Genomic DNA, 23,194 nt, shown 5'->3' with positions numbered 1-23,194 from the left:
CAACCAGAACAAATGTAAAATTGCTTCCGACCTTCCTCCCCAACCACCAAGAAGCAAGGCCACAAAAACACCAGGGCACTTATTTAGCATTTTAATGAAAGTTGAGTGCAGCTTTCAAGTGCAATTGCTGTATGTTATGTTACAACTTCTCATCCAATCTTGCAGAAACATGCACAAAACATCATGAGCATACAACCGATACACAGAATGTAATGGAAAAACATCAAGAAGTTGCGCTTTGTTTCTTCTAATGTCGAGATATTCATATACTGTTCATCCGGAAGTATTTCACTGTCCAAAAACAAAACACTAAATCATAAAAAAAAGTGCAATATATCAGAAAAGAGAAAAATGATTTTACAGTAAGAGTGAATGTGGCAGTGGCGGTTATAGAGAACATTGTTGGCTGCACCATGTCAGTTTAAATAACCAAACGCCTTAGATGCTGAAAATACAAGCTTTTAAAAATAGACAACAGTTCGGGCAAGGTAAGCACGTCGCTGCTTACGCCATGTGACCAAGATACTGATGCATCTGTTTTCTCTTCCTCACGCTATTTTACATGTTTACTTACACTATACAGAAATATACATGTGCCTTTGCCTGCCAAACAATGTTTCGTTTCCATGCCACTGCAGAGCTAAGAAATGTGAAAAGAAATACTGAAAATATAGTAAGAAAACATCTCTAGTTTGTTTCACCAAAGCCGGGTAACACAATCCATGCCGCTGTTTTGCTAAGAGCTTCGGGACTGCCCCCCACACACCCCCCCATTCCAGATGGGGACAACTTGGTCTTGCTCACATTCGTTATTTGTCATTCTGGGAAGGCCATTTCTTTCAACGTAACATTAGCTTCTAGGCATGAGAGACATGTTTATTTATTTACAACAAATGACAAAATCAACAAAAAAAATAATAATCAAAAACCCTCTTCTTCCATCTTGTAACATTAGTACAATTGACATCGCCTAAGAGCCACACACAGGCACAGTGATCTTTTCAGCATCTGTGTTCAAAGTATGTGGTTTTGCTTATTGTTGAGAAGACATTCTAGCTGATGTGTCCACGGGTGTTTTTTTGTTTTTGTTTTTTTGTTTTTTGGCAAATGTTCGATGAGTCGCACGATTGTCGCCTTGTGCAGCACTTGTCCCACTGGATGCATCCTTCTCAGGGATAAATATGTGCAAATTCTTGGATCAACAGCATCAACTCCTCCTCCTCCTCCTCCTCCTCCTCTTCGTCGTCAGCTCAGTTGCGTTAGCAGAAGTAGTGTTGAGTCAGTCTGCGTGCGCCGGGCTACGCCGAGGGGCCGGTGGTGTGCGAGGCGGCTTGAGCCAGGGTGCACGCGGAACCCGGGGTGCCGACCGTTGAGGAGGCGGCGGGCGGGGAGGCGGTCTGGACCTGCGCCTGGAACTGAGCCATCTGTTCCGGGCTGGCCAGCGTTTTGAGCAGGGTGTTCTCTTGCTCCAGCTGGGAGTTGCGATCGATCAGCTCCTTGATCTGCTCCTTCAGGACCTCCACCTCCTCGCGCACGGCATACATCAGGTGACTCTTGACCAGGTCCTGAAACACGCAAAAGTCAGATGTGTTATGACACTGTCACATAATGTGATTTTAAGTCACCGGAAATCGTCGGGCACTAAAATGCCCCCGAAAGTGCATCGTTGGTTTCGGACCAAAAGACAAAAAAGGATCAGAAGCTCAAGCTAGTGTTAGCTCAGTGTGAGCATTTGGGCATGATGTCATAAACAAACAAGGTCACAGCTCATTTTGACCTATGTTATGCATAAAAACACACACAAATTGGGATTGTACAGGCATGGCACCTATGAAAATGTGAACTACGGATAATCATAGAATGGATTGAACACGCAAGTTTGGAACATTATATGTTTAGCTTTTATTGACTCTTATAAGTTATGAATTATAGCAATGTGTTCGCAGAACCTTCATGTCTTACTTCCAAAAGTAAAGCCCTAATTATCTTGTACATATAATGCTTTATTATTAAAACCACAGTTCAGTCCTGAAAATGACAAATTCTGTTCAACACAGAAAAATAATGAGCTTGTCAGTATTTTGTTTAGTTGAGTACTAGTAAGGTACAAGTCAGCATTTTACAATACAATAATCAACGCCACTTGCGAGCACAATAAAATGTTTCATACTTTATTCATCCAACATTTCTTATAATAACGTGATCTAATATGGAGTCTATGGCGCCCGCGTAGTGGTTTATAGTTAGCGAATGTGATGTCTTAAATTGGAGAAGGCTTTTAATGCCTTAAATATGTTCAGATCAGTTAACGCCCCCCTCCACCACTCACACTATCTGAATAAAACTATAAATACTGAAAATGATCAAAGCACTTTACACACTTAAATGTGGCATTACTTCACGATAAAAGAGTCCACATTCAGCCAATCAGCGCTCTGGATATTTTTTTTACCCACACTGTATATTTCGGCTTGCCTAGCAACAGAGCTGAGTAACGACAACAATAGAACGGCAGTAAAGTCAGCTCACATTCGGGAAAAGAAACTACAGTAATATACAAATAAGTGATATTAAACGAGTTATACAAGGTCAAATCTAACTAAAACGCCGTGGTTCAAAGAGTAAAATGGTAAGATTGTGCTTTACGAGCGCAGGCAGTTTAAAGCTGTAATGAGAAACATACACGTAGATTATTTCTTCATTCGATTCTATTTTGAGATACAAATGTTCTTCATACATCTTTTTTTGGCAATTCAAACGGCCGATCTTTTGTTTCGTTTTTGCAAGTAGCCTAATAATGGTCACAAAACGGCATTTATAACGCAAGCTCTTTCAAGTGTATTACTGGATCTAAAAGGTCTTAACTCACCATTGCCTGTTCAATCTTGTTGTCGATGGCCACAACACTGGCTCCCGACGAGCTGTAAGAAAAAGAAAGAAAAGAAAAAAACAAGAGGAAATGAATATGAAGGCACAACAGAGCTACACGACGTATATTAACATTTCACATCTGTTCCCAATGAGGCCATTCCCCCCCACCCCCAGTTGAGGATCCACTGCGGCTGCAGGTGAATCGAGGCAGCTCAACAAAGCTAAGCGTTAGCCAACGGGTGCGAGCAGCTTTACCTGCTATCGAGCTTGACGTGCGAGCTTTCTGCGCTCAGTAACGACGACAGGAACGAGATGGAGACATTTCGGAGCTGGCAGACGCCGAGATCCATAGCCACGGTGTAGCAAGGCGTATTCATGCCGCTTTGCGGGTTACGGGAGCACGACTTCGTGAACAAAGGGAGTCCGTGGCCCGACACGGACACAGCGCGACCAGCTCCCCGAGACACATCCACGCGAGACGCTCGGATTGAGAACCACAAGACACGCACACGCGACTCAAGGTCAGCTCATCTCTCTGCTCGGCTCAGCACACAGCACAGCACCCGACGTCCGCAAGCTCAGGACAAGCTCGCGTGATGTCTACCGTGACGTAGGAGGGAGCGCTGATCCCCGATTGGGCGAGATGGCGCTCATTTGCATAATGTGTTCAAAAACGCCCCCACCTGCCGCTCAGCTGACATATATTTGCATAGAATATTCCAGTAGCACAAAATGAGGTGGATGAAACCGGGAAGAACCGGATGAGACTGACAGAAAAAGAAAGAATCACCGTGTGAAAAGCAAGCAGAGTGACAAAAGTCGCGGGTGTTCAGTTTTTGCCGTTTACAGCACAATATTTCTCCCTTTATTTTTTATAATATTTTTTTTCTTGAATATTCCCTTTAAAATAAACAGTTAAACACAATTTAATATTTTATGGCCATGTCCTATTTTAACATAGATTATTACTGTGTGCCAACGGCATCAATAGTGATGACAGGCGATGCATCCGTGCACAGTAAAGCATATGCATTGGTTGCCCCCATGTGGGCTTGTATAGCACTGCATATGAAGTGAGATCATTCGATGGCACACTTATTTTGATTTCCATTTTATTCAGTAACAGATTGAGTATCCCTTAATAAGGAGGGAAAATGTCAGCTATGGAGCAGGACCACCGAGTACGGAACTACTAACATTTTTTTTGGTCAGACAATCTAGTGTCATACATTTTTAAAATCGCATGTAATTTATTACACCAATTATAATCCCTAAAAAGGGAAAAAATGAACTTGTCCTCTGCTTGCACACATACCAGCACATACTAGCTGACCAAGAGCCCAATAATAACTGGATTGTATTGTAAATTGTAAACAAGTGCATGCTTAGCCCAACTGTCTTGATCAAAAGCACAAAGAATATTTGGGCCAAAAGTTCCATCTAGCCCATGGAAAGGCCACAAATTTTATTTTCTCTGTCACTTCCCACACAACACTCCTGCCTCTCACATACACACATTGAAGGCAATTATCCAATATTCCATATGTGCACACATTTTTTTGTGACAAGTTATGACACATATCTTGAATTGCTCTTTAAAAGTAGCGGGATCTGTATAAACTCAATTATGTAAGTGACTGGCTGAAACCACAGTAGTAATGACATTCTCACACACAATGCAATAAAGGTGAAGTTGACTAAGAAAGTTTAGCTATATTTATAGTTGACCTATTATGTTCATTTTTATAATGTACTTGGCCCAACTTTAGTTGTGAGATACAGACATGGAGCTAATATGGGAATATCAAATGCATGGTGCAGTACAGAGAAGACATGCTATTGCTATGCTGGTGTATTAGACTCCAGCGATGCGTAATTTTAGCACCTGAGTGGTTGTTTTGATGTCTTCTACCAAGATCCAATCCCAGGAACACACTTAAGATAACCAGCTTAGCAAGAACCTCTAAGACACTGAGCTCTTCCGCACTCTTTTTTTTTTTTTGAATGATCATGAGCTAAAGCCAATTATATAGACCCAAATAGACTGTGCGACTCGAGGTCTTCGGGAAGAAAAGCAGTGAAGCTCTCGTACAAAAATGCACCAATGCGAGACAAGATGTTGAACCACAAGTGCATGTAATTTTAGTTAAGTTAAGATTACAATTATTTTTGCTAGTACTTCATATTCCATTCTGTTAGACGTCAAAACTACACCAACATCCAGATAGTCAGAAATTGAATTTTGAATTTAGAAATTTTGAAATGGCAAATATGATTCGTCTCCATATGCCTATGTGAAAATCTAAATCTATTTTTGATTACTATAAATAGCCATCAGGCTAAAGACCAGTTGACTTGCAAGTATTCAAACAGTCACTACCCGGTAAGTGGGAATTGGATCAATAAGCACAAGTGATAAAAATTGATTTATTTTTTTTTTAACGATAAGAATGGACTGTGTTCCAAGTAGGTTAATCTAAAATCTTGTTGCTTTGCACGGATGTAACCCACGCTGAGTGAAACAATTGGCGAGTGAGATCCTCTCTTGGAATCACACTTTTAAAACATATTTTCAACCCTATTATAACCTAATACTGTATATGTGAATCATTTGAAGCCCAGGACCAGAAATGTCATTAACTCTTTGACTGCCAGACGTTTTCAGAAAAGGGATGCCGTGGGTGCCAGCCGATTTAAGCATTTTGACTGATCTTTCAAGGTCCACAGAAAATGATGTGTTTGGACTATGGAAACACACATACTACCAAATGAAAGATTGGACTCTCATCTTTCATCAGAAAAAAAAGTTTGTTTCTACCTTATTCCGTTTTTCAGTAATCAACCATAGAAAATGGTTAGTTTCACCTCTGTTTTGAAACAAACGTCTTTTAACGTCTTTGGCACTCCTCCGTAGGATTTTACTAAATGTTATTTAACGTTTTTGGCAGTCAAAGAGTTACAACGGATTGTTGCATGTACCTATAAATCATGCTTATAGACAAAAGGTGCATACATTTCATCTTTACATGTAACATAATGCAGGTGCACCCTCTGCAAACGCACAATCCTGCTAGTCAGTAAAACCAGCTTCAGCCTCATTAAAAAAGTAAATCCAGCATGACCTGGTAAAAAATATATTGCAAGAGAAAGTAGTGATTGAATGCTTCATGTCTTCCTTTAGGCTACTGTGGTGAGGAGGGTAGGCGACTACATGTGAAACCAGATGGAGTGACATGAGGGAGGCACAGTAGTTACCAAAAAAAAAAAAAAAGCTAAATATGGCAAACCTAGCTATGCCAGTAAGGGGTTGAATTATTCAAAGCTTCATAGAGAATTAATGTTTTACACCATTTTGTACTCACAAAAAAATATATTAAACCATGTATTACTGGACACCAATTTACAGTGCTTACTTTGTGATAACATCTTTCAACGTTCATACAAGCGTTGGCAGCATGAATGAATGAATAGAAAGTTCACAGCGAGCTACACACACACACACACAATACGGCCTTAGAGCCTTTTGTGCTCAGCTCTTGTGGTGATTGGCCAGGCAGCGCTACTGTAGTCCTTCTATAGTTTACCTTTTGAGATGCTGCTCCAGCTCCCAGAACAAAAGCTTCATTGCCATCCCGTCATGGCCCTGAACACGCACACCGCGCACTCTCATGGGGTCTTCGGTCTGAAGGAACATTTAGAATCCAAAGTAGAAGAGTGTGTCCCCGACTCTCTTTGTTTAAAGCTACTTACAAAATCCCTGCTTCTTGTCAAATTTGGCGGCGGGATCCAAACAAGCTGCCTACAGATGTATTGGTGGTAACAACTTCATAGGCACTAGAAAATAGAAAACCAGGTTGACACGAGTTCCTGTGTGTGTTCTCCCCATTTCCCTCCGTCATCTATTTGTGTTTGAATGGCTGCGGGTGAATTACCAGACAGAAGCTGGGTGAGTAGTGACGTGTGGTCATGTGACAGAGCGAGTTACATAAACTATCAACAGAGATTAGCATGTGGCCCAATGATTTCCCTGCTCCTCCGCCACAAAGCCTCCTTCCCGGAGAGTATACGGTCTAATCTGCGCCATCACATCAGAATTCCCCAAATATCTACAACCTAACTTTTCTTCAAATTTGCTGTACTGCTTATCATTCATCACCACTTCAATTAACCTAAGAAACATTTTCGAACCCCCAACTTCAGACTTATTAGCATAAATGCAATACAAATATTTATAAACACACATGATCAGACACTTTAGACAGATGCCTGAAACATGATACCCTTTGTTTGGACTGGATGGTGCAAATATTAAAACTTTAAAAAAAATAATAATAATAAAAAAAATAAAGCATTAGGATTTATAAAAAATAAAAATAAAGCATTAGGATTTATAAAAAAAAAAAAAAAAAACCCAGCATTTCACTCCTCTATGACAGACCAGATAAAAAGAGTGTGTGCCTCAGGGTCTTATCTTGTCATTTCTCATTGAAAGGCTGCCTTAAGACGGCCCGAAACCTTGCCAGAGAGAAACCATAACAGAATCTCACAGAGCCAACGACGGCATAGCGACAGCCGGCCAAGAAATAACAGGTATGGGAAGAGCACAATGCTGGGGATTTGACTTGTCCTAACAGACTTCATCTGTCTGGGTGAATCAGCATCACATGACTTTGGGGAGGGCCGGACCGTTACTTTAACTCAGCAACTTCATGCATGGCCACGAATGACAAAAACTTCAAATAGGCGACGGTTTGACAAAAGGCAGACGTCACAGATCTTAACTGTGGGTTTTCTGGGGCAGCCGATGACAAATGTCTCTCTTTCTTTCTTTATATATAAAAGCTTTGTCAGCAGATTTTAGTAAAATGAAGTAAATGCTTCTGCTACATAAACGCTTAATCCCAAATAGACCTAAAGGGCGGCAAACTGCGGTCCTCGAGGGCCGGAGTCCTGCAGGTTTTATCGGTTTCCTTACTTGAACTGCGGCTGAGTCCAATTAACACAATCTTATGCAGAGCTTGCGGATGAGCTGATCACATTAATCAGCTGTGTTGAAGAAGGGAAATATCCAAAACCTGCAGGACTCCGGCCCCCGAGGACCGGATCTTGCCAGTCGCCATCCCTGCAAAAAGGGAGTTGGTTATATTTACTTTTATTTACTTCTAGACTGATACCGCTACAGCAAATACATCGTGGTAGGTCTAGGCGATATGCTAAAAAAATCGAATGGTATAGGCAAGATTATATCAGGATAATAATATACCATGAAGGTAGTGATGGGAAAATGAAGCTTCATGAAGCACTTGCGATATTTTTTACTCCTCTAGATGGTGCTCTTGGTTTAGAGATGAAGGCTAGCGCAATGATAATTGATCACATTTGCACTGCATCTTGAATCCAAGAGTGCCATCTACAGGAGTCAAAAAATATCACAAGTGCTTCATGAAGCTTCATTTGTCCATCACTACATGAAGGTATAGATATTTTTCGTTATTCGCCATTTGCCGCCATACACTGTGTGTGTGCATAATTATTAGGCAAGTGAGTATTTTGACCATATCATCATCCTTATGTATAGTTTCCTAAACTTGAACACTTACTGGATTTAAGTATGTCAGGTGCTGTGTATTTATGTAATGAGGGAGGGTGTGGCCTGTGCGTATTAACTCATTCACTGCCATTGACGACTATAGACGTCAAAAATTCATTTGAACTATTTCTATTAGTTTAACATTTGTTTCCACTTTTGCTAACAAGAGTAAGAAAACCTAGAAAAAAAAATATTGTAAATTTAGAACAGATATAAAATTTGTGATTAATCGTAGTTAACTAGAGAAGTCATGTGATTAAATACAATTACAATTTTTAATCGCCAGACGGGCCTAATTTTAAAATATATATATTAAAAATAAGGTGCATTTAATCGTAATTAATCGCATGATCATTTTTATATCTGTTATAAATGTACAATAAAAAAATTCTAGGTTTTCATAAAAAAAATTAATGAAATTAAAAACATGTTAAAGAAATAGTTCACATGAATTTTTGACGTCTATAGTCGTCAATGGCAGTGAATGGGTTAATTAGGCAGCTTCTTTTCCTAAGGCAAAATGGGCCAAAAAAGGAGATTTAACTGACTTGGAAAAGTAAAAAATTGTAAAAATAAATAAATAAATAAAATAAAATAAATAAAATAAATAAAATAAATAAAATAAATAAAATAAAAGTCTGTCAGATGGATGCAGCACTCTTGAAATTGCTCTAAGTCATTGGGGGCGTGATTACAGAATCATCAAATGTTTTGGTGCAAATAGCCAACACAGTCGCAAGAAACATGTTGAACCACCATCAAAGTAGCTTATTATTAAAATTAATATATAAGGTACATTGATTACAAAAAATGACCACATTTACAAAGAAGGCCACACCCTCCCTCATCCTACAAATACACATCACCCGATATTCTGGCAAAAGAACTAAAAAGATAGTTGTGGTACGTTTCTTATTTTAGAAACAATTTTGCTTAAAAAGTGGCAAGCAATTTCTGCCGTTGGTGAATTAAAATCTCTGAACGGTAATAAAAGAGGGCTTTTACACATCCCAGCAATGAAAAACGAGACCTATTGAATTGTTGAATTGTAAAGGCTTTTTGGCAGTGCTGTAGTTTGATAGTTTAGTGTGTGCACAGACTTTACCAGTAAGGCCTGGCAGTGGTTTTCCATAGACAAACCCTGACTATGGAGAATGACAGTGCAACTGAGTGAGCCAACCATAGAGAGCTGGCTCGGAATGATGAGTGGCCACTTTAGCCTCTCCAAGAGAGATGGATTTTATGGGAGCATTTAGGCTGACGGCAGCACGCCATTAGTTGTCATAACGAAGCAGGCAAAGGGGTGGCAGAGGAGGAGGAAGTGACGTTCAGCTAGACCGCGCTAGAACGGTCCTGACCTATCCACCCGATCATTCGTACCCACAGAAGGAACAGGGATACAGGAGACACTTTAGCCTCAGAGCAACCACAAATATTACAATATAGTAAATGATGCATCTCGAAATATGTTTCGGACTGCATCAAAAGTAAAGGCATTCAAAAGTGGAGGCAGTGGGCCTTTTGCGAGACACTTCAACGCAGACACACAACAGAAGATCCACATTACATAAGAGTGCGTGTGCAGCAGTTATGAGTTATGTGGAGTGAAAACTGACATTATAAAGGATTAGCAGCCCAACAACACAGCACATCAAGTTTATACTGGACAGAATAATGCAAAGTGCGGCAACCAGAAAACGATTCCTCAGCAACATCACCGCCCACTTAAGCGGCAAACCTTTTTTTTTTTTTGGTTTTAGTCCAAAATTTGCTAAAATGCTAAAAACGACTATATGTCTCGACTGCAGGATGATGAGTTAGTGAGATGGCTAATAGTTAACAGTGCGCTTTTGTGATGATTGACATTGCCCCGACGCAAGATCACAAGTCACAAGTGAAGACAACATACAGTAAAGCTAGCAGTGGATTAACTAAATAGGACTCCTCCGTCAGGGCCCGACATCAGCAGAGCTATCATAAGTACAGCTTAGTAGCAAACAAGCAGCGTGGCTTGGGCACTGGACAGACAGGTTATTACAACCCAGCAGACTGATTTCACTATTCCCTATGCTAGTCCTGCCTGCAACTTCTGTTTTGATATTTATGATCACAAATTGTGCCTTCAGTTTCTGCAAGTGAAACATGCTCTGGAATCAGATTATAAATGACGTGGGCTTTATAATTCACAGAGTGTACCGTCTTTAGAATACTGTTCAGAAACTTGGGAAAGACATGCAGAAGTTCATTTGAACCATTACGCACACACAAGGATTATGCAAATAGTCCAATGTTGGTTATGAGATCACACCAACAATTTATTTTTACAACCCAGAATCCAAAAATTCCCTTATATGGTTAATTAAAAAAAAAAAAGGGGGGGGGGGGGCTCCCGGCTGCTCGATTAAAGAAGAAGAAAATATTAATCATGATTAATTTGGTAATAATTGAAATCACGATTAAGACAATAATTTGTTTTTGGTACAAAACAAGAAATTATTAAGACAAATAAATTGTTTTGAAACGTTTAAAAATCAAGCAAGTTCCTTTTGGGCTAAACCAGATTAATTAAATTAGTCATTTTAAAATAAGATAAAAAGGTGCAAATATCTCAAGTTAAACAACTCAAAATTAGTATAGTAATCTTTTATTTTTGTTTACGATTATGCCGATTGTGTTATTGTGGAGTGCAATAATTAAAATAGTAAGAAATACAATAATAGAAATACAAAAATAATGAGGTGGGGCCTTATTAATTCTGTATGAATTAAATAGTGGGTTTATGGGATAAGCAGAAAGTAGATGTATGACTATGCATGTATAAAGTGTGGGCTGTGCACAATATTTATATTTATATATTGGCTTTTATAACAATCACTGAATACATACCTATATACAGTACATGAGTATATTTTTGCATGAATGACCTATTATTGTATTAATGATTTTGTAACTTAGTGTTTAGGGAGCAGGATTACAAAAGGTTACCTCCTCCTATTTCATTTAAATATGTAAATATGTATGTTCAAATAAAGCAATCAATTAACAACATTGAAGGAACAAAGACTCAATCACAGCTCATAGAAATTCTACACATGCTATTATCGCTTCATATGAAGCTCCTTACACACTCATTGTATTTGCTCCAGGCTGCTGGGGAGCAGTGCCACCTTGTGGCAAATGTAAAAAAAAAAAAAAAAAAAAAAAGATAGATCATGGTCAATGCAAATGATTATTTTTTATATATATATATATAAAAGAAAATGTAGGGTACACGTTTGATGAATGATTACGTGGTTATACATTTCAATTACTAAAAAATTTAAGTCATAAGTATTTATTTTGAACTCCATCCACCCATATTCTGCTTATTTATTTTCAATTTATTTGCACATGGGCCCACTAAAAACACACACACACACACATAAATTGCATTCTTAACCTTGTCAGTTTGTCACTTACAGCCTTGGAACAATTTAAGTGCTCCAAATGTTGACAAAACATTCAACAATGTTCATTTCTAAAAGGCAAAGAGCATAATAATATAAAGAAGGATTTTATAGAGATGATGTAAATTGGCAATAAGTTAAGTGCACGTCGGCTATGCGCAAAAGGGTAACATGCAATTTAGGGTGGTGTATTATTAGCAAGGGGCCTTTGATGGCAATCGAGGAAATTCTCTGTGCATGTTCCTTTTTCTTCATTGTGAATTTGCATAACATACCTTTTTTTCTGTCCCAAAGCACTTAATTATTAGTTGGTCACCGCTTATTGTTTTAGGAGTGATTTTCTGCTGCAATTCATGGCCTGTGTGGTTATTATTAGTATATTGCTTTAACTGTATACCTCTTTGTAACATCAACCTGCCAAGGGACAGACAAAACCTCGTAAGACAGCAGTTCTAAAATGATCCCAATGCTGTTTTGCATGTTCACTTCACGTCTGTAGCATCAGGTTGGCATTTACGCTGATATGGCACTCCGGGTTTAGGACAATTATGTTGCCTTTAAAAATTAAAGGGCACACTTTTGAGAAGCACGTTGAGCTTGCTGACCAGAAGGGGGCAGTATTGCCTTCTTTACAAGCTGAAAGTCTATGGAAACTATTCAGTGGCACTGCAAGTCACGTGTGTACCTTCAAGGGCTAAAATGTGAGCATTTTTTTGTATATGGATGAGTATTTTAACAAAAACATACTTTGAGTAAAAAAATAAATAAAAAAAATCTGAGCATCAGACTGCTGTAGTTAGTTACCCACTTAGATGTAAGACAAGTGAAACAATGCCTACAGGACAACAGACATCAAATCACCCAACATAAAAGAGAAGCAGCTGGCTAGACTACTGAAGATTAAGATGGGGGGGGGGAAGTAAGAGAGACTTCAACTCCCACCAACCCCCTCCTGTCGCCTTCCATATTCAGCAACACAGTGCATTGAGGAAGGGATTATCTCACACAAAAGCAAGACTGGAGGACTTTGAAACCCTACTTACTGCCCAGAAGGTCTGCAACAGACACCGTTAATTTATAAACAAATAAATAAGCAACAGCGAGCTCTGCGGTTTTTGAACAAATCGCATGTGTTCACTAATGAAGTGTTAGAACTGTACTTAAAACGAATTTGACGCAGAATAAAAGGGAGGAAACAGTGTCTAAATTTGGACACCTAAAGTCAAGTTATCGCTGTAGGGGTTTTGGGGGGGGTCTAACTGGACAGTGTTGCGGCCACAGGAATGCCACGCATGATTCAGCACATTGCCGGCGTGATTAGCGGCATGACACTGCCAGACAACTACGACCGGAAAAAAAAAAACATCAACATGATTTCATAGTGCTGGATGAAGGAGCTGCATGATAAATCAAACGGTGACCTTCCGTGCTAGATACGATTGAAACGTTCAGCCCGTGAAGCGGAATAATTGCGTGTGAAATCAGTATTGGTGGAGAGCTTACTTCATCATAACAAACACGCGCGATGACTGATTGAACACTTTTCCATGGGAATGAGCCAAAAGAGACTGTTAAAGGGCAATCACTGCTGAAAACTGGACTAGCATTCCATGGCATATTGATCATTTGGCCAATTGTGAGGAATTGATTTGTTGATGAATCATTTCTTGTGACAAGTAAGTCAAACATGGAGTGCTGTGCTTGGCTGCAACATTATTCAGTCCTGGGTGGGCACTGGGCAGCGTCACAATTTTCTCAATACAGAAGGAATTTGGCGATAAGAACATTGACCCAGAGTCGATCAAGAAAACTTAAACTCCTTTGTACAGTCTACTAAATTATCATAACCTACGTTGCACCCCATCAATGCTAAAGCTACTGAATGCAGAAAATTGGATTTATAATCACTACTGCCACCTGTGGCCAAAAATGAAACTGCATTTTCCCTTCTTCACATACACAACGTGCACATGACGTCACATCCGCAAATAGATGGTGAGAAATTCGAACCCGAAACCTATTAGCCAGAGACTTGCAGGAGTTCCCATTATGAGCAGCTAAGGTGTTCATCTATTAATTCAAAAATGTTTCAGTCATAAATGGTTAAATAAAAAGGCTATTGTAAAGATATTTTGGGGCAAATTGTTACAAAGTGCAGCAAAATTGGTTTGTGAGATTATAAAGCATTATCCAGCTGCCTTTCACAGTTCTGGTTATAACTGTCAACTCATTGTTGGCGAGTCTGCTACAAAATGTCCCAATCACGTTATTTCAGAAGTAAATAAGCACTGTAATAACCCAGCAGCAATTGAAATTTAAAAAGAAAATGCATATTTGAAACTAGCAGTGAGACTTTTTTTTTTTATGAAAAATTGGAAACCATTTACTTTGCAGAAAAAAAAGTTGCTATAGTAGAGCAAACCTCTTTGAATATACATTCTTCTTTCTACTGTATAAATGACCTGTGTAAATGGGCTTAAAAAGAAATAGTGTATGTCGAAAAGCAGTATCATAATTTGCGATATCTAAAGAGAGTCAACATGTAAAAGCAATCAAAACATCTGCCTTTTGATTGCCTTAAGAGAAAATTAAGAAAATCCTCCATTTTGACTGCCCTTAGGTATTGCCATGTTTAATATTGTGTAGAACTACACTGCATCAAACCAATTATTTATAAATTATAAATAATTTAGCTAAATGATCAACTCAAAAAATAAACAACTAAAAGCACCTTTTTTTTTTTTAAGGCAGACTTTAAATACAGATTTTGCTTGCTTTTTCAAGGCAAGCGGTCATAATGAAATGCTGTGGTCAGTTGTGTCTGTGCAGCGGGTGCAAGCCAGAGCAATTTTCTCATAAATGAAAGGCTTAAAATAACACCCATTAACATCCATTACAAGTCATTAGTACCGCTGGTGCACTCTAACTGAAACAATACAGTTTATTGATGGATGAACAAACCATCAGGTGGAAGGAGCAAAGAAGAAACTGTGATTTAAATTAATTTCTTCAAATGAGTTGAGGGCCATTTTTTTCCAAAATGCTAGTTATATTCACTTTGTCTCTACTGATAGATATTGATTAGAATGGACAGGCTACGTAAGACTGAATAAAGAATCAGGGTGGAAACACAATTACAATCCTGTCTGAGTTGCGACCCAAAAAAAAACCAACATCTGTGAAAGCGTTTAACCTCCATTGTTACGAGGCCCCCTTGACAACTGGTCAGGATTTCCTTGTTCATCCTACCGTTAACACTGGAGGCGGGCTTGAACCGATCGCAAACATATCCACTAACAGCGCGTCACTGCTCTGTTGTTGATTTCTGGTGTTCTCTGGGTTGGCCTGTGTAGTGAGAATGCAGGTGGGTGGGTGGGTGGTTGGGTGTTTGGGTTTTTTTTTTTGGGGGGGGGGGGGGTCCTACTGAAAAACAAATAACAAATGCTGTTTACTTTTTGGAGAGTCACTCGTCACGTGACATTTGAAGTGAGAAAAACACTACCGACGGTGTTGCAAGTTTCATGTTTATGAAGATGAGATGACTGCAGCATGTTGCATATGGAAAAACACTATATTTTGTCCCGCCCTTGCAAAAATGCCTCAAAAGAAATTACTATGCCACGTTAGGATTGTGATAGCGCAAACTTCAACCTGCAACTCACAACAAAAACATCCACTAAGCAAGAGAATAGGAGGATTTAACAGAGCTGGGCCAGCGATGCTCAGTCTAGTTCCATCTGGTCGTGTCTGCTGTGTCCTCCGCCATGGTCTCAATCAGCTCCAGTGGGCCTGACTAAGTTGTGTTGGGTCAGATTGGGTCACTTCCTCTGTGTGTGTGAATTGTGGGGATCACACTGAGCTCAACACAATGAGCAACAGGTCCAGTATGCACTGGCTGCCTGCAACGCCAGGGGCAAGATTAGACTGCTTTTCAATCGGCTGGTACAAGCGCAACAAAACTACCTCATTTTAGATAATACGCCCTTTAGTAATCATTTACATATATTTCCCTTTGTTAAGAGTATTTTTTAATTCCATACAACACTAGGGGTGCATGTATCTAGTACTACAAAAGCACCCAAACACCTTGCCGCTTAAAATTCAAACATCCATCCATCCATTTTCTTAAATGCTTGTCCTCACAGGGGTCGCTGGAGCCTATCCCAGCTGACATCGGGCAGTAGGGGGTTCACACCCTAAACTGGTTGCCAGCCAATCGCAGGGCACACAGAGACGAACAACCATCCACACTCACAATCACACCTATGGACAGTTTGGAGTGTTCATTTAACTTGACATGCATGTCTTTGGAATGTGGGAGGAAACCGAACTACCCAGAGAAAAACAAAAATGAAACTGTACCAGATATTTTTAGTACTAACGACATGCACCGAAATGTATTCAGCAGGTATGTGCAAAGAAGAACTAGGGCTGGGCGATATGACCAGAAAATAAAATCTCATTTTTTTTCAGCCATTCAGGACGATTACGATTTTATTCTAATAAACCTAACAAACATTTACTTAAAGGTTTCATTTATTCAAAAATAATTCCTGTGCAAAATGTTCAGACAACAACATATACTGTTCCTAAATCACTTTTAACTAAGGCTGTCGGTTTAACGCGTTAAACAAAATTAATTAATTACGCGCAAATTAGTGTTTAAAAAAAACGCGAGTGGAAAGTCTATGTGCAAGCGTTTGAAATTTGGCCCATTGATGGACCCGTAGCCGTGGGCTTAAGCAGTAAAAACCTCAGACATTTATTTGGACCTAGATCTCCCAAAACCGTTATATTGTCGGTTCTATTCTTTTCAATGTACATCTTCCACGTCGCCAGGGACCGCGTGATTGCGCCGCTGGGCTTCCGTAGTTGCCGCAACTGCCATTCAACACGGAGGCTACAAGCTCGATCACCATGGCGGATAAATACGCTGGAGCGTTCCCGGGCATGAAATATTGAAATTGTCGGGCCTCTATCTCTGGAACGCACCAACATCGTTGGAAAGTCCTGGAATGTCCCCGGTAGGACGTACGGTTCGGGAGATACGGCCGCCCCAAAGACCTCCAGGACACCGATGATTTTCAGAAACTTACCCCGCATGCGATCGTTCCTATCCCGGGAAAATAAATTGCGGGTTTGGCGTCCCTCTATCGCCGGAACGCAATGTGACGGCACCGCCATCGTTGGAAAGCTGTCGTCGAGACGAGTCCGGGGATGCCCTTATGTCCCCAGTAGGACGTACGGTTCGGGAAATATTGCCGCCCAAAGACCTCCAAGAGACTGATGATTTCAAGGTATAGTTAAAAAAATAAAAGTAACAACTAGAGATTTACTTTAAATCTTTGACTGCCAAGCATTTTCAGAAAAGGGATGCCGTGGGTGCCAGCCGATTTAAGCATTTTGACTGATCTTTCAAGGTCCACAGAAAATTATGTGTTTGGACTATGGAAACACACATACTACCAAATGAAAGATTGGACTCTCATCTTTCATGAGAAAAAAAACGTTTGTTTCTACCTTCTTCCGTTTTTCAGTAATCAACAATAGAAAATGGTTAGTTTCACCTCTGTTTTGAAAAAAAAACGTCTTTTAACGTCTTTGGCACTCCTCCATAGGATTTTACTAAACGTTATTTAACGTTTTTGGCAGTCAAAGAGTTAATTACTCATAAATTTTTAGATTTTTTTTACTTAATCTAACAGATAAAAAAAAAAAAATCCTTTGCAACACTGAATTTTAAAGTCACGCCCTAATTATGGTTTGTCTTATTATCACAGGAGCCTCAACTGCCCAATAAAGTTTGAAAATATGTTGACGGCACAAACTGTGAAAGCACTTAACGTCCCACAGACCTCCCCCACCACGGGAAACTGCCACAAATACATCCCTGCCAGATGAAGATCATCAAGTTGATGAGAGGGACTGGCTCCTCTACAAGGAGCAGACCTCTATTAATGCTATGTGCCAAGGCTGGCTGTAGATTTGGCCCTAAGCTTTCAGGTAATGGGAAACACTTACAACAAATAATTTAAAAAAAAAACACACACACAATTTACAAGTTGTGGCTATGAAAACAAGCATGCCAAACCATATAACAGAGCATCAAATTTGTAAAGCTATCATGATATGATGCCACATCACTTTAGTTCAGTCAGTTCAATTCTACCGAAAATTAAGTAGGCGGACATACCGTAATACCACATGACCGTGTAGAATATATATATATATGTTTTGCTTTACAGTAAAGACAACTGTTTTTTTTACAAGACCAACATCAGCATTGCAGACAACACTTGCAAAAGATGATTAAGCAAGCAAAAACTATAAACATTCTTGTCCAGACCGTAAAAGCCTCTCCCCGATGTCGCCTATACAATCAGTGCACACACTGAGGACTTCTCCTTCGGTATTTAACAACAGAACAGCCCGTACCTTGTCAATAACCTCAAAACCTCACACCCACTGAGTTAAAATTACACCGCCATCAGCACTTTGTAGCGAAAAATGTAATCTTCGGAATAAAGAGTCAAGCAGTTTCACCTAAAAAATGACGCACCCTTTTTTCTCATAGGGAGCAAAAGCTTGTAGTTTGTCAAAAATTAATAAGACTTGATGACTTTCCAGGTTGAGTATAACATATAACTTAATGACCGTTTCTCAATCCGGGCCCCCAAACTGGTCTTATTCTCCCATTTTATTGCCTCAAATAAAGACAATGTGCCTTCTGTACTCCTTTAATGACGAGAGAAAAAAAAACAGAAGCAAGCTGTGTGGAGAAACAACTGTTTGTTTTGCTCGTGCATTAATTCACTCCATCAGTGGCCTCATAAAACATATGCAAATTGTTCAAACAAAAAGGAGGCAAAACAAGCCTCAACCTAGTTTGAAAAGAGACACTCTGATAATCCTCAATACCCCCCCCCCCCCCCCACACACACACACACACACCACCACCACTGTAAATAGAAACCAAAATATTTACTGCATTATGCTGTGTATGTTTACTTGCTTTGTTTGTCAGGTTGGGGGTAATCGTGGTTCATTTTACCCAATGTGCACCATCTAATTTGGTTATGAATGGCATCTTCTGTCTTCTGAAAAGTTCAACTTGCAAACTAACACAAGCGAGCTGTGATCACAATTCTGGAAGGCAATTTTCTCAATCGCACTAAAGGCTTTCGTTTGCCCCAAATTCTGGTTGTCATCAAAGACAATAATCCATCTGATCCGCAAAGATTTCACATTCCTCAGAGTTGCACGTCATGTGATAACATTAGCCGACCTTCAGTCTCCATTAAATCACAGAGGGGAAATCTGGCTAAAATACTACCATGATGGCACTGATTAATTCACATTTTGAATTTCAGGTGATGAAACGTTCTGTATTGGAAAAAAATATAAGTGCTAAAATTGAAGTGTTTTACTTAAGTCAATAGCTGTATTTCACCAGAAAACATTTCATTTGGGCACACTATCTCCAACATAAAAACCTAACGACTGAAGAAGATGGACAGCAAATGAGAGGAAAAGAGTGATTGTGACACAAGTGAGCTCTTAATGAAATCAATAAGCTTTTACTGAAGGTTTACGACGTGAACGAGTAAATCTCTTCCCTTGAAAGGTCACCCATTGATGAGAGAAGCAGCCTAAACCTTTTTTTAAACACACATTTTTTTATGTATTTCCTGCATTAACACACAAGGAGACCCAGCGGAAGGATTCAAGTAGGCAGTCTAGTAAAAACATTAAATCAACTTGATAATAAAGACAAGATGCGTCACAGCCAGATGAGCCCTGCGTTACGTCCCACTGACAAGAGGACACAAGATCAAATTGGAGCAGCCTGGTCACTGTCCACTAATTAACCAACAAATAAGGCTCTTCCTCCCTCGCAGCTGAGGCGGTGACAGGAACCACTAGAACCCCTGGCAGCTTTGTACTCAAATGTTGAGCTGGTCAAACGATGAACAGGTTCGAGACAAATGAAGTGAGTAGAAAAAGAAAGCAAGTCTCTTACCCATCTTCCTCTCCATCCAGAGTCTTGAGACCAGCTGATGCAGTTAAGGCACTGGCGATGGCAGCGTTGCCTTCGGCTTCTTGACCCTGGCCAGCGTTGGATCCGGATCCCGGGTCCACCCCGGAGAGCTTCGGCAATCCCAGCAGAGCCGACTGGTGCTGAAGGAGGAGTCGCTGGGCGTCCTGCAGCTGAGTGGTAGTGAAGGTGGGCAGGCTAGCATAGAGGGCGCTAGCCTGAGCGGCGTGGGCCAGGGCCTGGGCACTGCTGAGGTCCTGGGACAAACTCTGGGGGACGCCCGGCGGGAGCATTCTATTATTACCAACGTTGAGAACTTGTGACAGGGCATGGGGGTCGGGGTTCGGTGGAGGGACGCTAGGCGCGGACACCTGGCTCTGGATCGTAGTGGGCAACTGGGTGCAGAGACCGACGTTTTGGATTTGAGTTGGGAGCGACTGCGGTTTCTGTTGCTGGCAATCCATGTGGGCAACGTGGCTCGGCGGCGGTTGACCTGCTACTCCGACGTGAAAGGCCGTATTGGAAGTCGGAGGCTGGAGAGATGAGGACAGCTGGGGTTGACTTTGGAGGATGACCTGCGACTGCTGGAGGCCCCCCATCATCTGACACGCTCCATTAGCTTGCCCTGAGGAACTTAGTCCACCTTGGTTCAATAGATGCTGCGATGCGGGTGCTTGGGGAATACCTTGATGTGGCTGGCTGTAGTCAGGGGGTCTCATCTGGTGCGAGGCGTAGCCAAGCTGGTGCTGCGGAACACCCACAAGGCCGTGTGTGGAGCCTGGGGTTTGATTGGCAACTGCCTGGGCGTAGGTAAGCTGTGGCTGGGGTACGGCGGAGATCGGCATGGTGATCGGGTGGCCTTGCGCGGGTACGGGCGCTTTCATGTTTGAGGGAGTCGAAGCGATAGTTTGGATATTTGAATGGGTGACATCTTGGGGGTTTATAAGAGCTTGTGACTGAGACACACCCATCCCTACCAAGCCACCGGGGAGGACTGCTTGGAAACCCTGAGGAGGGAAGGCGTACTCCTGTGCATGCTGGGAAATCGGGGGTCCCCCAGGCTCGCCGCCGCCGCAAACATTTTCCATATAATGGCTCACTGTGCTACTCACAGAGCTACCACTTGTGCTTTCCCTCTCTGAGCACCCAGAAAAGTTCTCAGAGACAAACTGGCGCATGCTGCCGGCGTCAGACGTAGATGAGCAAGAGGCGGAGTTCGGGGTGTCCTTGTCGTAAAACTCCGTGCACGTCCATCTGCCCTTCTTGAAGGGCTCGGAACTCGAGTCCAACTTCACCACCCTGAAGCGAGAACTGGTGGGAGCGACCGCGGGTGCGGGTTGGGCGGGAATATTTGAGACGGTAACAGGGGTGGTCACAGCCTGCGGTGGAGCAGGGCCGTGTCTTCCCTGCATTCCGCTCGAGAGACACGCCCCCCCAGAGGCACTGGCGACAGTAACAGCAGAAGTGGTTGTAGTAGCCAAAGAGATGTTAGAGTTGAGGGTTTGTTGTTGCTGAATCATGGTGTTAGTCATGAGGTTGCCCCCGGATGCCGCAGAACCAGCTCCACCACCCGCAGCGGCGCTTTTCGCATTGAGAGGAAAGCCTCCGGAGCTGTTGCTCGCACTCGTGCTTATTCCCCCCCTCACAGGCACATTGGCAGAGCTCAACATATTCACATTACTAACACTGCTGGTCTGGGGATTAACTATACTAACTGCAGTGGCTGTTGCGGAGCTGTGCATTCCAGGAGCGGCTCCCAGGCCCACCATCCCCACAGGCTGAGAAACAATGTTTGCGGGGGTAGCCTCGTGAGAGACCCCGACATTAGAAGGCATTTTCTGAATGACAGAGGCGAGGGTAGTTGAGGCACCCACGGACCCAGAAGGAAGCGGGTAGCCCTGGGCATGGTTCTGATGATGAGCATGACGATGCACAGTCCCGTTAACCATACCCCCGCCATGCTGCGGCGCTTGATTCATAGAATGGGGGTGCGAAGGCTGGTTTGGTGACAGCAGCCCTGGAGTTTCGGCCTCGTGAAAATTATTCAAGGTCTCCTCGGATGAGCTTCTCTCCGCTCCAACTGCGTCATTAGCTCGTGAAAGGGAAACATCCATGATTTCTGAAGACGACAGATCCTCTGTGTGGGACTCGTCCAGGTCATCGTAGCTCTCGGTGTCCTCTGCAATACTGTTGTTGGTACTCACAGATATCTGCGCGGGTGTCACGCTTGTGATCTGGAAACCACTCTTCTTTTTCGTCTGAGCCCCAGCAGACTGCGTGGCCTGGGAATGTAGATTTAGGCTGTGGGAAGGAGGATGGTGGGGACCCGGGGAGGATGAGCCAGCTGGAGTTTGGCACTGAATCAACAGGGTGGTCTGATATTCTTCAGCAGCCGAGCCGTGACTGTTGCTGACCACCGGTGTTGACAGCGAGGAGCCGCTCCCGCTGTTCGTGTTGCTACCCCTTCTGTGAAAGACAGCCGGCTGCGCCATCTTTCTAACATTGCCAGAGTCTCCAGTGGGGTCCGGATGATGCATTTTAAGAAAATCCGGGGGGTAGTTGGTCTCTGACCGTATGTAACAAAGTTGAAGCACGTTAACGCCGCCGTTTTGATGAAACTACGATGAACGGACAACACGGCCAAAAAACGAGGGAAATATTATAATGATCAATCTTTCTTAAATATCTGGGAAAGTTTTACTTTTGCTTCTCTGTCGCGATTTAATGTTAGAATGACACACGAAACTGGTGGCCGCTCTACGTGTAGCTAGCGAGCTAGCGTCAGCTGATACCAGTAGTAATTCACCGGCGTTTTCAATTTGTGCTTCTGTTAGTCACGATCAATCATATTGTATACTATAAAGACCAGGCGTGTTCAAACAAGGCTGACAGACGAGCAACCAAGCGAATTTACAGCAACCGCTACTCGCCTGACAGAAGTAACGTCGGCTAAGCTAGCTTCACGTATCCATCACCGCTGAGCTAAACACAAGCTACACTGAGACGTTTTTAGCTCTTCTCTCTCAAAGAAAACTACAAATGAAACGACCTTTTATCCGTGGCACCGTGACGTAAGTCCCAATACGATCACTAAATGGTGGCGTAAAAAGGTTTAATCCATCCCATTGATTTTCCACGATGTGGATCTTGGTTTTGCTGTATCACCGGTCCTTCCCAACAGTAGCGTTGTTCTGTCTGAGTGTAGCCTCCTCCTGTACCGCAGCTGTGGCTCGCTCTGTGCTGGGACCCGGG

The 23,194-nt window shown here is 41.8% G+C and overlaps 1 protein-coding gene across 3 annotated transcripts; it reads right to left on the bottom strand.

The window, feature by feature from the left end:
- Positions 1 to 77: 77 nt before the first annotated feature.
- LOC144060325 (TSC22 domain family protein 1-like) lies at positions 78 to 23,194 on the bottom strand. 3 transcript variants are annotated; one of them, XM_077579741.1, is made up of 3 exons: positions 19,928 to 23,194; positions 2,870 to 2,921; positions 78 to 1,565 (listed from the first exon to the last, which is right to left on the bottom strand). In XM_077579741.1, the coding sequence occupies exons 1-3, from the start codon at positions 22,477 to 22,479 to the stop codon at positions 1,299 to 1,301; spliced, it is 2,871 nt and encodes a 956-aa protein (XP_077435867.1). In that variant the 5' UTR covers positions 22,480 to 23,194; the 3' UTR covers positions 78 to 1,298. The 3 variants fall into 3 exon arrangements, with proteins under 3 accessions (XP_077435867.1, XP_077435870.1, XP_077435869.1); XM_077579744.1 differs by lacking the exon at positions 19,928 to 23,194 and adding an exon at positions 6,456 to 6,827; XM_077579743.1 differs by lacking the exon at positions 19,928 to 23,194 and adding an exon at positions 3,127 to 3,671.

Source organism: Vanacampus margaritifer, chromosome 11, assembly GCF_051991255.1.
Source record: "Vanacampus margaritifer isolate UIUO_Vmar chromosome 11, RoL_Vmar_1.0, whole genome shotgun sequence".
Lineage (NCBI taxonomy): Eukaryota > Metazoa > Chordata > Actinopteri > Syngnathiformes > Syngnathidae > Vanacampus > Vanacampus margaritifer.
This window is presented reverse-complemented; position numbering and strand designations above follow the sequence as displayed.

What these genes read in the sequence shown, in the direction of transcription:
- LOC144060325 (XM_077579741.1), bottom strand. Translation starts at nt 22,479, where the DNA reads ATGCATCATCCGGACCCCACTGGAGACTCTGGCAATGTTAGAAAGATG. An exon ending in CTGGATGGAGAGGAAGATGG is followed by an intron (nt 2,922 to 19,927) that starts GTAAGAGACTTG and finishes TTTTTCTTACAG; the next exon opens with CTCGTCGGGAGCCAGTGTTG. An exon ending in ACAAGATTGAACAGGCAATG is followed by an intron (nt 1,566 to 2,869) that starts GTGAGTTAAGAC and finishes TGCGTGTTTCAG; the next exon opens with GACCTGGTCAAGAGTCACCT.